At 39.0% G+C, this 16,692-nt stretch overlaps 1 protein-coding gene across 5 annotated transcripts in view; it reads right to left on the reverse strand.

Annotated features, from left to right (window-relative positions):
- SMIM14 (small integral membrane protein 14) overlaps positions 1-16,692 on the reverse strand; it is a 56,203-nt gene that overhangs the window by 23,434 nt on the left and 16,077 nt on the right. For 2 of the 5 annotated variants that reach the window (XM_027686464.1, XM_027686465.1), the window contains exon 3: positions 1,511-1,621. In XM_027686464.1, the coding sequence (XP_027542265.1) occupies positions 1,511-1,621 (111 nt within the window). Of the gene's footprint in view, positions 1-1,510; positions 1,622-15,668; positions 15,780-16,430; positions 16,533-16,639; positions 16,687-16,692 lie in introns of those variants that run through there. The other 3 variants (XM_027686469.1, XM_027686467.1, XM_027686468.1) reach the window with 3 other exon arrangements.

The following is a 16,692-nucleotide window of genomic DNA, read 5'->3' on the forward strand; positions in this document are numbered from 1 at the left end:
CTATATGAGTGCAACCCACACATCTGCAAGAACAAGTTATATATATATACCACTTGCAAAGTGCTGTTTAAAAAGGTTTCTTCTTTTGTGGATGTAAGCATGTGGAAGTGGTTTCATTTTAAGGGCAAGCACACAAATTGAGGCGAAGCCATACAAGGAGCAGCTGAGGTCACTTGGCTTGTTCAGTCTGGAGAAGAGGAGACTGACGGGAGTCACAACTTCATCATGAGGGGAAGCAGAGGGGCGGGCACCGATCTCTTCTCTCTGGTGACCAGTGATGGGACCCAAGGGAACAGCATGAAGCTGTGTCAGGGGAATTAGGCCAGATATCAGGAAAAGGTTTTTCACCCAGAGGGTGGTCAGGCACTGGAACAGATTCCCCAGGGAAGTGGTCACAGCATCAAGCCTGGTAGAGTTCGAGAAGCATTTGGACAATGCTCTCAGGCACATGGTGTGGTTTTTGGGGTTGTCCTGTGCATAGCCAGGAGCTGGAATTAATGATCCCTGTGGATCCCTTCCAACTCAGGATATTCTGATTCTATGATTCCTTATTCCCAGACTCATATTCTTTGGGGATTTACATATTAGGCTCTACTCTTATCATAGACTAGTGAATGCCACATTTTCCTGATAATCTTCCTAAAATACTGACAAGAAACCTCTTGAAGAAGGGTCTGATCCTAAAGAGGATGCTCTTCATACATATTGCCTTGAGTAGTGGATGTACTTAAAATTATATTAATTTAGGCCTCAAGAAAGAAAATATAATAAAAACAAATTTATGAATATCAACAAGCAGAAGTACATCAAATGAAGCTGATGTACAGTACCATCTCAAAAAACAGTTTAACCAAATTAGTTGTAATCAAGTTCACCTAATTGCTCACAGTCATAATTGTTAGTGTTATTTTAAAAATATATACTTTTACTTAGAAAAAAAAAGCACTTTGTATCTTATTCTTCAATAGACACTGAACTAAATTCAATACAGAAACAAAGAAATGTTGCTAGTTTACAGGTCACAGTTAGAGCAATTTAAAGTAACTTGCTTGAAGTTGCTCAATCATATCAATGACATAGCAAAAAACCAAACTCAAAACTCAAAACTCATTCCATTTTCAATTTCAGAATTTTTCAAAGGGTAGTTTTAAAAATTTAGACATTTTTATCTTGCCATATGAGTACATGGAACCTCAAATGTGTGGCATCACCTTGACATCAAAGAGGTTGCAGGGTAATTTCTTTGGTTTTATGCAGACTCAAAAAGGCATATAAAGAAACATTTAAATAGAAACACTGTCAATGCTGTCAAAATGAAGCTCTGGGAAATAAACAGAAAGCTATCATTTGTATAGACTATTCAAAAGCTCATCAGAGAGTTGGATACACAGATTCTAACTGTACATGCTACTGAATAAGCAGAATCAAAAGCATCAGTAACTGCAAATCTGCAAAAGCTGAAGTAATGTCTGAATAACCACCCTTCCAAATATCCTCATGTTATCCTTACCAGATTAATCAGTCTTCTCATTGCATGTTCATGTGAGCAAATGCATTCACAGGGATCAAATCCACCTTCTGCCATGGTTCTCTGCATAAACCTGAACTTGTCTGTGAACACCTAAGAAGAATAAAAGGACAATGAACTCTTTTTCAACTGACCTTATTTTCCAAAGACTCACACATCAAGTTTCAGTTCATTTAATGCCAGGATGAAAAAGCAAAACAAAGCAGAGTAATCCTATTATTCCTTTGGCAGTCTGAATGAAGAAGTCTGGTATGTGCAGTTACATTTTGATGTTGTTGAAAGCACTGTCTCACACAGGCTTCCTTAGAGAGCCAAATAAATATTTTGCAAGACTTTGTGTGTCTCCCCTGGGTTTTCCCACATACCACAATGAAATACATCCAAACAAACAAGAAACACAACGATTAAATTTTTGTCTCTCATCTGCATAGTGGGACTCTTAAGTGTATATATACAATTTGAAAGGCCAAGGGAACTTGTACTCCTAAACCCTAATAAACTGCTGGCATTCTCCATCTAGATCAACATACAGGAAAATAATTTAAAACCCAGTAAGTTCTTTGCTAAAGGAAACAATCATCCTTGTTGTATAATAAAGGCAAGCAGCAATGGTGCAAAAGTGAATGTACTTGGAAACATTAAAAATGGAGCTACACACACTAATTTTAAACCAAAAAACTAGGTCAATCGCTTAGCAATACAGAATGGTCAAAGAAGCTGTAATGGACATAGTGGGAAATCAATTCTAGGTTATCCACTTGCTGAAACCACTCACATCAGAAATGTCAAGCATGTACAAATGTATCTTTACTATACACCAAATAACTTCTCGGTGACTTAATTGAGGGTCAAAATGTGTAGTAGACTACAAGGTATTTCTACCCTTGTGGTCAAATCAGGGATTGATTTCTCTCAAATGAGGACTCTTGGGGTATATTATAGTTCTACAAAACCATACTTTCAAAATATTTCTGTTAACTTGGCATCAGTTGCTACTGTTGCATGCACTGGGGCCCTACTGTGACATAACTGGCAAGCTTAACAAATTCAGCAACACGGAGCAGATACAACCTCTCAACTTCCAAAACCAAGTAGTTTATGAAGGTACCAGCCATTTGATAACGGTGTGCTGAATCAACAGATGTGCTCTGCAGTCATTGCCTACAAAAGTTACAGCCTTGATCACACATAAGCATTTTAATGTCACTAGAAGAAAGATGTCTATAAGATATCTTCATTCAACAGAATGTATCACCATAATAGTTCTTCCCTCTTGGGGGAAGAAAGAGAGAGAAAAAAAGCAAATGCATTTCAGAAGTCCTTCCTCTGTCATTGCCCACCATTCTTCTGAATAACCCTCTGCCACGGTGGAGAGAGCCAGATAGTAAAAGAAGGTAAGGCATATCTGTATCTTCATTATGGAGTTTGAACATCAGTGCCCTTAACTGGCTAGGGTCTCCATTTTTTAAAAACAAAACTGAAAAAGGAAAAATAAAGTTGAAGGGATGGATGAAAGACTTTTTGCCCAGATGCTAAGAAAGCAAAATCTGGCAATGTAGTGAGAAAATGAGAAATTACTTGATTATGTAGCGTACAAGCAGCTTTGAACAGAAAAACAGGCCTGCATATTGAAAAGTTCTTCAGTGAAGAGGTGATCAAGAATCAATACTTGGAAGCTGTAACCAACCAGATTCAAAAGAGAAGCAAGGTATACATTTTTACCATTACAGTAACTGCATTACAGTGCAACAAACTGCCCAAGGAGAAATGGATTTCTCATCACTCAATGCATTCAGATGTGCTTCAGTAAAATACAGGTTATTGAGTACAGGAGTACCCAAGTTCAGGTATGTTCTCCAATATAGGGGAGATCACAGCAGATGATCTACTGACTCTTTCTGAGAGTTAATTATAAAGCTACTACACTAACTTTCATGAAATTATCTCAGAAACACTAGAACCACATGACAGCAATAGAAAAAAACCTTTAACTACACAAGCTCCCTGGATGATACGCCATGCCAAGTAGAATAGCCTTTCTAAAACTAGCTTAGCACAAGGAACAGATAAAAGCGCTGATTGCTAAACAGTGCAAAATGGTTTCTCTGAATATAATGCTGACATCCAAGAGATGGTATTTGAACAAGTGAGGCTGAGAAACAATATTTAATCGTAACTTGAAAGAATTTAGGGGTCAGTAACACATCATGTGCAATGATGTGCTTATATCTGATGTGCAGACGAGTGCTTATATTACAGAAGACTACAAGAAAACCAAACATTGTATAAGAGTCATAACCAATGAAACTAGGTTAACATTCTTTACAGAGTCTACAACTGAAAAAGATTAGACAATAAATAGGAAAAATTAATCTGTCATATAATATCATAAATTTAAGCAGAGGCGTGCTAGAAAGAATTTACCCCAAGGTACTGGGTTGTACACGACCAGTTACCTTAATGAGCTAATTAAAGCAGGACACGTATCGCCAAGGAAAATCCAACCATCCAACCATTCAACAAAAGATCTCACAGGCTATCCCACCTTCACATGATGCTGACTGGAATAACCCTTTATCTTTCCATCCTCCAAGCCTATAACAAACTCTTCCATTGGCAAAGGACCGAAGATTGACCATGTAATTTGGGAACAGCACTAGGTTTTTCCCTGATAAAGATGCTAAAATTGGGTTGTTTTATTATGCTTAAAATCCAGGTAGCTAATTCCCCATTACGTGATTTTTTTTTCATGGAATTGGAGGAAATGGAGATTTTACACGTGACTGACCAGTTATAAAGAAGAGAGAAACACTCTAATACTATATGACTTTGACTTGTAAAATTACACTCTCATGTCTGTATCCTTCTTTAAAACATTCTTGGCTTAACTGTATTATTCGTAACACACTTTCAATGCATAAAGTACTAAATATCAACTAAGCTCTATAATCAGATCTTAAAGTTTATTAATGTTTTGTGACTCTGTCTAAGAATAAAAGACCAGTATTTTTATATATTTCATATTTTTATGAAGCAGGATTTCTTGGCTCCACTGTGTGCTCTTAGGCAGACTGTTTGTATCAAAATCCTGTTCCAGAATTGCAATGTGCTTCCTGTCTGCCTCCCGGTACTTGCAATTGTCTGATCTCACGTCAGCGGCTAACTTGTTCTGCCCAGCTCTGACCTCTTTGCTGTGAGTCACACGAGCTCTCCACCTTTTGCAAATACAGTCGTTCTACATACAGTCTATCACAGAAAACGGGAATATGTGCTCTGTTCTTTTCCTCATGACCTGGATAAAGAAAGAAAATGCTTGTAGTTGTCTTTTATTTGTTTTTTTCCGTATGTTTCTCTGTTTATTGTCACCTTGTCTTCCTTCGAATTTATAGAGTAACTGGTAAGATCACAGTAATTGGTAAGACTAGGATATCAAATACCTGCAAGCCCTCTGGCTGAGAGTTACTTTAATTGTATTTAAAATTACCATATGATTTGGCCATATTACTGCTTAGCACAGGGTTTACAAACAGCTGGAAGTCACAGTTGGTAAATATGCCAAAGCTTTCTCTGGTAACAGCTGAGAAGGTATATATTATGGTCTCTAGACTAAGCAAACTGATAGGGAGCATAATAAAGGAGAGAACTAGTAAACATGGACAAATGTGATGTACCATCAAAGAGTCAATATGACCTTTCCAGTCTAAAGAGGCCTAGAGAGACAATCATAAACAGTACTACTGAAATTAAAATACTGTGGTTGGAGTTAGAATTACAGTAATTCAGGAGCAAAGTGGAGGATGGTCTCTGATGATTTAAGACAGAAATAAAAGCCTACCTTTTGACTTGAGCATCTACTTGAAATTGTAGGCAATGAAGCCATATTGAAAATATTTCTAGTCTGTCATGGTTTAAAAAATAGCATTCTCAGTTCTAGTAACTATTGTAAATTGTTTCGTCTTTTATTATCTTCCCCACTCCCAGCCCTAAAGGTGTGCTATATATTATACACCCTACTATCAGAAACACAATTTTTATGGCTACACTCTGGTTGGGGTTTTTTTTTTGTACCTGGCGACTGTTCTGTATTTTAAATTATTGCAACGACTATACATTATTTCCCAATTCAGCAACACTGCTCCTGAGTAAATAGCAGGCAGCTGGTGAGCTCTGGGAGACAGAAATTATACTCCACCTCACTCCACTCTAATAATTACAAAACCAAATTCCTTTCCATCACGAAGGCAAACAAGAATTTTTGCCAATCTTCCATATGCTTGATGCCCTCCAGTGTAACTTGAATATGATGGATGCTGATTAGCAAGATCATCAGAGTCTACATATTGGTGATCTCTACTCCTTGCTATAAAAGACTGTAAAAGTATTTATCATTCTGGTATTCAAAGAAACACTCACTCTATATGATACATAAATCAGAGTTACTACAGATTTGTCATGGACTAAACTGGGCATCTTAAGCATCAAAACATTAAGCTCATTAACCCTTTTCTTTCCTGGATCCGGACACTTTTAAAATGTAGACTACCATCACACAGTAAATACAATGGCTGAAGATTTCCTCTGCTAAGAACTACTTTTGCTGTGTTACTATTTTCTTGAAGACTGAAGGTAAGAAATCCTTGGGAGCAAAACACCTCACAGTAGAGCAGGCAAGTAACAGAATATTGTCACTACTTTAAAGAGAAACAAAACCCTATTCAATTCCTCATTACTGTTTTTAAGCCAACTGCAATAACTCAGCACAATTGGCAAATGCCTCTAAGAAGCCATCAAGTTAATTTTGCTTCTGAATTCAGTTTGGGAGAAGTGTGTCAGAACAAATGAAAATACGTATAAAATTTAAAATGAAAATATATAAAGAAGGCAAATTATTTCTTATGCCTCTGCAGGCATTCTGAAAAATTATAAAGGGCTAAAAGAGTAAAAGTCATATACAAAAGTCATAAATGACTCACTGCCCCAAAGATATAATGTTCATTTTTATTTTACTGTCGGAGGCAGAAACCCTCTCTCCTATACTCTTCCATCACTTACTGAAGGATCCAGGTTTCCTTAAAAAGAATTTGTTCTCTTGCCTTTTTACCCGCATCTAAGCCATCTTAACATCTATATTTTCTTACAGTATCTGACCCTTTTTGTAATTATTCTACTCACAGCATGCCCCAAGTTCGGTTCTTCTGTATAATCTTACCCATCTCCAAATGACCTACAAGCACGTTCTAGAATCGAAAACATCCTGTACATTGGCGTCATATAGCACAACATAACAGCCTTGCAATCCTGCAGATCAGGTCTTGTCCCAAAGAAACTACCAGGCACTGGGACTGTGTGACTATAGTACCCATTGACCCAGGAGGTGAAAATTTGCTTCAGTTAAAACAATAGACTAAGATGAGCTCTTCATAAAGCTCCTGATCACTGCTTTTATAGGACTCTCTTCTCCTCCTTGGCCCCTCTGTCCCCCTGGATACCACGAGCACTCCAGGGGCAGCTGGCACCTCTGCTGACTGGGCAATTCAAAATGCCTCTGGGTACAAGTGGTTACTCCAAAATCTGTTTCTAAGCCTGCCTCTTCTAGTAACTGGGCTCACTGAACTCTAGTCATACAAAATCCAATTCAATATCAATTAGGTGTACAGTAAAAAAATAGATAAAGGTATCTGCAGTAGAGAAATATTGTTTACTAGTGACCAACCAACAAAGAGGAGCCAAAATATTCAAAACCAGTGAAACCCAAACAAACTCAGAATTTTTTGTATTTGTTATATAATGCATTTCCCTGCTAATTTCCATCTTCTATAATATTTGTACTTCATGCACACTCACCATCCCACAGAATCCGGAGTGTTTTGTTAGTCTTTTGATGAACTACCTACATCCAACTCACTAACCTACTATTTAACTTCCCATTATTTCAGTTGTACAGCTGAAATTTGTGAGTAAGACAGCACAGGGAATTTTATCCACTAATGTCTGCATCATGTGTCTCTTCAGACTGGATTAGAACGTAGAGGGGAAAAATAATATGCATGGATTTGGGGTTTTTCTCTCAACAAAACAAACCAGATGTATGTGTATGTAGGACTGGTTGATTTTACCTGCAAATAGCTTTGTGAAATTTCTAGTTTTTTCAATTACTACTACCAGAAATGCAGCACATTTCCTATCACCAGAGCAATACAAAAGAGGAACAACGCAGAAACGGTAACAGAGCCATTAAAAAAGAAAAGGTAGGGAATGACTAAACACAGGATAAAACTACAGAGTGGTGAAAGAAAATAAAAGCATTAGTAGTTGAATAGGGAAGAAACATCACAAAAGGAAATACAGGAATATAGAGAAAAATAAAAAGAAAAATAAGCAGTACTTTAAATAAATGGTATTTTGTCTGAACTCAACAGATGCATGATTTTAAGGCAATAGAATCCACATTAAAGACATAGATACCACACTTAATCAAAATTAAGCCAGAAGCCAAGGGCCCCAAGACATAAGTAACCAGTAGAGGTAGTCTGTATTTTTTGTCCAAAGGTTTTTAATTATCCACGTTATAAAACTAGCGAAAATAAGCTTGAAATTTTCTAAGAAAACTTCCTTTACAAAGCAACTTCCTCTGTTCAAACAAGGCTAAAAATAGCTTTTGTAAAAAAGAAGACTCTTGTATACAAATTGATACTAATTAAAACATTCCAAGGATCTGTTCTCCTCTATTACTGTAATTTAGATAGTTCAAGTAAATATTGCCTTTAGTCTGAAACACTGCAACATTATACTTGGCTTTTTTATAATGTTAATTTTTAATCCCTTTTATTAACAATGCAAGAGAGGCTCTCCCATCATCTCTTTCACGCTTACACCTGCATCCTACTTCTACTGGAACAAATACTAGCACTCCCATTGGCTTCAGTGCACCAGGATCCAGCAGTTCTGCAGGGCCACAGATCTCTAGAGGACTACTGATAATCTTTTTCTACCAGGCCTCCTCCTGGACATAAAATTGAGTTTTCAGGACAAAAAAACCCCAACTGGCTGACTGGGCAGCAAAAGCAAAACAGCAGGCTATAAATGGTCCTGCCAGGAGGAGCGCTGCCACAGTAAAGTGTGGCTCCAATTACAGCTTTCTTCAGCTATTTGTCCCAGCTCAGATCGTTCATTTAGCTTTTCTAGGGAAAAGAGCTGCAATGATTTTGATGGCTGATACCAAAGTGGGTTCCTAGACATAGCAACATTTTCAGGGTATAAAGCAATCATCTCCACTCTCCTGATTTTGTATTTGAAAGCATCAGCATGTCTCCCTGGACTTCCAGCTGTAGCCTAATGAGTTGGCAAGTGTATTTTTGCACTACAACTTTTCTCAGGATAATTAACAAGATCTAAGATGAACTTTTCAACACAGATTAAGCTAAGCCAGTTCCTTTCCTCATGGAAAAGTCAGTGCTTAACCATCCACAGGGACGGCTGCAACTGGTGGTGCTCTTACTGATTTCAACAGACACCAAGTTGACACCAGTCAAATAGGAGCTTGAGACACCAATAGGAGTTCCACAAGAGAACTGCCTACCCAGCCACATCCTGCTCAAGGCACACTAGTGGGTAACTTTGCTATCATCTGACAAATCACTTGGTAAGTAAACAACAAATTAATTTTCCAGTGTCATCCATCTGGTGGTTCTTACAAATCCTAATATAATACAAAATAACTCCTTAAAAATAGGAGGAAAGCCAAAGAAACTAAGAAATGCTGAGCCAACCACTGAAGGATACTACTGTGACATGCTTTTGAGTAGGGACAGACTAAGAACTGAGAAGTGCTAAGGATCTTCCTGATATTTTTTTTCTGGTGGTCTCACAAGACTGCTGTAGCACTGGTACATCCCTTGTCCCTGCAGCACAACTCTACTACTGTGTGACCACCACAACATTGTGAGCATTGCTGGGCATTTTCACCCTTAAGTGGTGATTTGGAGTTGCTCAGAGTGGGTAAGGAAACTCTTCTGGTGACTCTGCCAACAGCATTAGCACCTAGAGCAGTGAAGAAGGAACCACAGCACAAAAACTTATAATTATGGTCAAAGCCCTTTCACAGCCAAGCATCACAACTCTTCTTGTAGTGAAGTGCATGAAAAAGTTAAAACGCTTTAAAGAGTTGCAGGATCTAATGAGAACCTGGCAGGAAACTTACTATTTTTGGCCTGGGCTAACCAAGGTCACAGGTATGCTGAGGTGCATCTGTTCAACACAGAATGGTATACCAGGGAAATACAGAAGACGATGCTGAAGCTTCTTTCAGCTTAGTTAAATCCTGTCAATGACAAGTACAACTCTCAAGAGGATGAGAACCCACACATTAAAACCCCTCACTGTTCCAGTGCTGTTTCCCACCTTCCCTTTCATGGCCCACTATGCCCATGTCCCCAGTATGTGAGGATAAAGAGAGATTTCAGGCTCCAAAGGCAATAAGGCCAATATCAGTGACCAAAACTGAATTCCCCAAGGGAGCTAATAAGACTCATCAAGATTAAAAAAAGCTATTTATTTATTCCCATGCAGGTGGCTTAACATTTCTTCTGGGCAAAACACTTAGAAAGGAGCTAATTATGCACATCCAGTCATGGACCAAAAAAGCAGTCCAGCTATTTTAGAATTCATTTACTGATCTTTCATATAGAATGTTATTATCAAACTCCAGCTGTCAGCTTTGGTCATCCTTTTGTTAAAATGATGACATTTTTCTGGAAGAAAACTCTCAGAATATGAAAGCTAATTAAGAGAAGATGTCAATGACACAGAACATTGTCCAAAAATAATACCCTCTTTCTGCTAAATAAATGCTTCAGCTTCATTTTAACATTTATTTCTAGTGTAGGAGACCGTGACAATGGTCTAGGACAACAAAGTTATTCCTATTGCACTGAGTGACTAATGGCTATTTGATAATTTTATTTCACATAGGTTAATGCAAAAGGGTGAGCTGTCCTCTGTAAAATTACTAACATGCATTTCAACCAGTGTACAGAGTAAACTGGGAGCCCTCTCCTGCGGTCATCAGTAAGGCAAGAACCCTCACTGACCTTCATGGGATCTTCCACTTGAGTAGTAAGTAGAAAAGCCAGCTCCTAGGCAAATTTGCTTATTCTCCTGCTTTTGGTTACAGGTTGCTGCACTGCTTGTTGGCATTACTCTTCCCATTCCCAAACAATTGCCCATGTCCTAAATTCAGCACTCATGCAGCTGTATGAGCGACACACTGCTGCTGGAAGCAACACGCACTGAGCCTGATAACCCTGCTGAGAGCACTTCTGCACCAGTCCCGAGAGCACGCCCACGCTGTGCCACGCCAACCAGCGCCAAAGGCTTTTGTTGCAGTGCTTTGGCAGGCCTGATTCTGAACAAATGGCTACATGTGGAAGAGGAGCAGGCCTTCCAGGGAGCAGACTTACTTTTGCAGGGAAACTAGAATAAAGAGTACTCCTTGCAGATGGAAAACAGCAGAGGTGAGCATCTCACGCCAGTCTCACCATGGGAGTAGAACAGAGAACCCAACTTTGCTGTTGGTTATCCCACCCTAGAAATGTTTTGCACTTAACTCTTGGGCTTCATAATACAAAACTAATAATTTACTTTAAAAGACTAAGTATAAAGAAAAGTATGTTCCTGTAACAAGCTTTATAAGCTATCTATAGAACATTTCTGCTCTCATTCCAAGATTTATGAATCAAGATATGTTCAAATGCATCAAAGCAACCTGAGAGCCCAAAGAGGAACCAACTTCAAGGCTCATCCAGTGAGGCTCGGGATTCAAACCCATGAGCAAATTACCAATAACAAATCCACTGCACCCCAGTGCAGCTGAGCTGTGACAACAGTCCCCACACATGCCCTTAGCCCATGGGAACTGTGAGCAAACATGACTTTGCTCAGCCTGTAAGAGAAAAAGGTTACGCTGAGATACTCACTTCAGAGCTGCCCTGAGCTAATGCTGAGCACCCAGAGAGCAACTGCAGCTCAGGTGGCCTGCAATAACTCCTTATTTTGAACTATTTTTTTGGAGGGTCAATCATTCAGGAACTTTTAGACATTTCATCTCTTTGCAAAACTAAACATAAAAAACCCCCCAAACTCTTATTCAATCCTTTACAAAAAATGTACAGTTTCAAAACAAATAAAAATGAAACCTTTTCCACTTTTCCACCATATTGAGCTAGCAAGTGCAGCCCTAAACCATGAGCTATGAAGTTTTTTTATACTAGTTTAGTAAGAGCACAATTGTTTACGCTATTAAATACCTTACTAAATCCTTAAAACTGCAAAAATACACTATTCCTTAATGTTACTTCAATCATATACAAACACAAAATTATACTGAAATTCTTTGGAATATTTTCATTATTTTTTTCTCCAGGGATGACATATGTTTCTAATAACTTGCCACTGAGCAAACAGATTTAGCAGGGTAGCAGCATGCTGAGAAAGATAGCAGGATTTCCAATTTTCAGATGAAAGCAGCTCTATTCCCTGGCAGCCCCACTCCTAACCCCTTTAGGCCAGATCAAATTTTATCTGAAGCTAGCGGGTGCCTGTCTTCAAGTTCAATGGAAGCTGAATCAGTTTTTCTACATACCTGCAGTAAACAATTTGAAGCTTATCAATTAGAATATTTTTAATCAGTACTTATACCAGAGGGAATCTGTAGCAATTAACAGGATTTCTGAACTTGGTTATTTACATATGTTTAGCTAAAAGACGACCCAGTTTTTACCAGAGAATAACATCCATCTAATTTAGCAGACTCACAGACTAGTTAAGATTCTCAAAAGGAAAGTGCTATGCAAATTATACAACTCTCCCCTGCACCTACTAGCAATGGATTTTTAAATCCATTACACTAATTTGCACAAGAAAAATCTATAGTACTGTTTCACAAGATTCACAAGATTTGTTTGCCACACACATCTCACTTTCAGCTCTACAGTTTTACCACAGAAAATAAGGTATTTTTCACCTTTACATGCTTTTGGTCTAGGTACTAACTTGAAGATGAAGCATCCAACAATTTCCATGGCTCAAAAAAGTCTATGTCTAAGATTATTTCTACATTTCACAGAGCAATCTGATAAAAGGCTTACCTAGTATTTTCAAATAGGTATGCTTAATCACAGGTGCCATCTGATCAATGTCACCTAGATATGAGGATGAGGAACCCCTAACGACATTTGCATAGGAGTTCTTGTTAAGCTAAGGCCACTCACACCAGGAAGCTTTCTTTCATGCTTGATTTAGTTCAACTGTTTGAAGAGCTAACTCACAACTTTCCTTCATATCTTCAAGTAATTTCATTCAGAAAGCTGTTTTTTTCCCCCTAAATAACTTTTATATGCATGAAAACAGACATAAACTATTTTATCAAGTTCTCTAAAAATATTGCCTTGCTAAAAATAAAGATTTTATGATTAACTAACAGGAAATACAGGAATGTTCATATGTGAATATATGAACAGAAAAGACCAAAACTCTAATACTAGAGGTCTGTATTTGACAAAGATTCAACAAATTTAGCATTGCAGCTGCTTATATCACGTAAATGGTTGGTGCTACATTTGGTTTATTTTCTGATAAATATCTTGTCTTTCCTAGGAGAGCTCAGTGCTTTGGATCTGACATTTGTCTAGCAGCCTTATAAAGTACAAATGAAACTATATTTAGCTCCAGAAAGGCATGTTTTTTAATGCATACAAACCTGCAGTAGAATCAGAACTAATCTTAATGAGGAAAACTTTTATCAAGTGTAATTCTATCTGTTCCCACCCAAATGGGACTAATTTGTTCCATTATCTGTAAAAATACCAGTTAGACACTTTGACTAAAGCTTCTGAAGCATATCTGTTCAATTAATAACCATGCAAATGTACAACCGCTCAATCATGCCAAGCGTCTTCAAATCTTTCATGAAAAGCCATATCAATCTTCACTAAGGGACCTCTTTCTTGCCCCAGCCTCAGCAAATATTGTGGAATAGGTGATGGGATGGAAAGAGGCAGATAGGACCATATTTCTCCACTGTACTGATAGCAAAAGCATGTTTTGTCAGCAGAAGTAAGATTAGCACAGCTAACACACACACTGATCCTTCTCATATCCCTGACTGTATCCTTCATAATGAGGAGCTAAGAAGTTTTTCTTCAAATAAGGCTCCTCGGGAACTGGGGAAGATAGCTATTGATGAATCAAGGCATACAAGCTGAAGGAGTTCTTCTGGGAAAATAATTCCTTTTCCTTTTTACCTGAACAAGGACTGCAAGATTCAGCTATGTGATACAGACATAGAAAGTTTTCTTAGCTTCCACTGTACTTACAGAGGGCTTGAGAGCACTTGGATTTTCCAAGACATACTAGCATTTTGCAGAATCAGGTGCCTCATTAACAACTAGATGGATCTGTATGTATTGATAAATTGAATCTCTAACCTAAGAAGTTAAAATGGAAAGCTTGTTTACAACAAGTGTTAAGTGCATCAATAGCATGTATGAAATTATATGTAGAGTGTGTAATAGCATGTATGCAAAGTAGGCTCACAGGCTCTCAGAGTTTCTTCCCAAGCAGAATATGGGCAGATGACATCAATTTTTCTATGTATAAATGCATCTGCCAAAACATTTTTGTATTTGTTGCAATGAGTAATCTGATAAACACTCAAAACATAAGGAGTAAGAATCTGAATCATGGTATTGTCAGGGCACTGTAACCTTCTCCATTCACATGCATTTATTAGAAGAGAGGATCTTGCTACTTTCACTGTACTGGCCCTGTGAAGACTCATGAGGTTGCTAGGTCAAATTCTGGTATGACAAACTTCAGGAGAGACAGAACTTGGTCTTTAGGAATGTACATCAAGAACCTAAAATACCTATGAGGGAAAATTCTGAAACACAAACATAGTTTTATTACACATCTCTTATGCAAATAACATTCACACACCACTGATTCTGAAGTCAAAATGTATGAAAGTAGGAAATGAGAAGTTAATAAACAAAACAGAAGTCAGTTAGAAACTTTCTCCAAAACCAAATACCAACCTTTTGAAAGCAGTATAATACTTGAAAAATTATTAAAACCATAATGCATTTTGAAATAATTTTTAGGTAGACTACTTCTTTAACAATTATTTTATTATTCTTATTTTCCCCTTAGAACAAAAGAACATGGACTGCAGAATGTTGCCCACGTAACTGGGCCATGCAGTTTGGAATTTAATGGACTTGATTGTGGTTTGTGTAAGGTGTTGCAAAATCATCACAATGTGCACAATATAAGGAATTTCATAGAACCTTTTCCATTATATTTATTTCCACAGTCACCAAAATAATATCTAGCTAGGCTAAAAAAAGATCCACCCAGAGCTACAGAATTGCTACTCAGTTCTAAAGCAGACCCCCTCACTTAGGGACCTGGGTGGGTCAGGGATGACCCCGCCTGCTAGAGAAGCACATGCAGCAATACACTGTGGAATTACCAGTAACACATCCAGTATGACTTTACACTTATTTAGCTCCTTATAGAAAAGGAACTTAAATGACTTAAAATACAGAACTCTTATCACTCAAGAGTTAGGCAAATATTGTAAATCTTGTCTTTTACGAACAGCAAAAAGAACCAAAGACACCGGAATCGCCCACCTCAGTGGCAGGGGAAGTAACAGTGCTCAGAACTGAACCGACTAACGTACTGCTAACATTACAGCCACTTTTATTTTGCCAACTGCTTCTACCATTTCAAACTTCGCTGTCAACAACACAGTCACTATTTAAAACCAAAGATTAATTTCTTTCATCTCATTAGGTCACAGGAATTGGATGGATCTATCAAGGATTTATTCTCTCTCACTGTATATAGGAAGAAATAAGAAAATAAAATTGATATCCCCCACTTCTGATTTTTTGAGCCGATGTCTGCTTTTGGAAAGGAACAGCAATGACTAAAGGTAGGTCGCACTCAAACAGCCAGGCACGTAAAGGCTTCTAATACATAACCCACTAATACTCACTGGAGATACAGACCTTCCCCCGTAGGCACACTAACATTAACATAATATGCTATTAAGAACAAAAAAGTCAGATGTCCTCACCTCTAAAAAGCAGAGATGGTTTTCAACACTTATCTTTATGCATAGAGATGGATGTTCAGTCAGTATTACCACACAAACAGCCTTCAGTCTAAAAGGCAATCCTGAAGACACCTGACCAGAAAAACAAGTGTTTGCCAGGAAACAAGTTTTTGATCTAGATCGTGCACCGCATTCAGCAGAAGCAGTGGTTAGCTAAGGCCTCAGAACTGCCATGGAAGGCAGCTGCAGGGCAGGACAGCTGGGGAACCCAGCACGGTGACAGCAGCGGAGGAATGACTATATCTTGTCACCTCCAAGGCCAATATACCCCTTCCCCACTGATTCCCTAGGAATCACATCTTGGAGCACACATATGAAGAGTTCCTGGCAGGAATTCTATCTTTAATTAATTAATGGCAGTGTGACACTGTCCTTTTCCCGATTATCTTTCACAGGACAGTGTTCCATTTCTCCCACTTCAGTTGCACTCTGTTTGAAAAGCAGGGAGCAGCCTGGAAGTACATACCCTGGTCTCAACATGACCCTTCCAGCTTCTTTAAAGAGTGAAAACTAAACCCCTTTGGCTTAAAGTATCAGACTGAGACCCTTACTAAAAAAACCACAAAACCCACAAGAATCGACAGAAGAGTGCCACTTTGCGCTAATAACCCCAACGACGAGGACAACCCAAACCAGAACAGCTGTTAAGACGTTTCTCTGGTTCGGAAAAAACGAGAGCTGGCGAGTACCGAGCGGAGCGGCTTCGGCTCTCCCGGTGTTTACCTTCCCGGGCACCCGGCGAAGCGCCGGCGGCGGGGACGTTTCTATACTTCAACAGGCTGAAGTTGCCCCGCAGCCCCCACTGGGGGCTCCGCCGCCACTCCCGGCCCGCGGCGCGCCCGGCGGACGGGGGGTCGGGCGGGGATGTCCGCGCAAACCCTCGGCCGCCGCCGGCCCGCGCCCTCCCCGCCCGCCGCGGCGCCCCCGCTCACCGTGCTCCGGCCGCCGTCCGGGAGGGCTGCGGGGCGGGGGCCGGGCGGGCAGG

This window comes from Neopelma chrysocephalum, unplaced genomic scaffold, assembly GCF_003984885.1.
Source record: "Neopelma chrysocephalum unplaced genomic scaffold, ASM398488v2 Primary Assembly neopelma1_71, whole genome shotgun sequence".
Classification (NCBI taxonomy): Eukaryota; Metazoa; Chordata; class Aves; order Passeriformes; family Pipridae; genus Neopelma; species Neopelma chrysocephalum.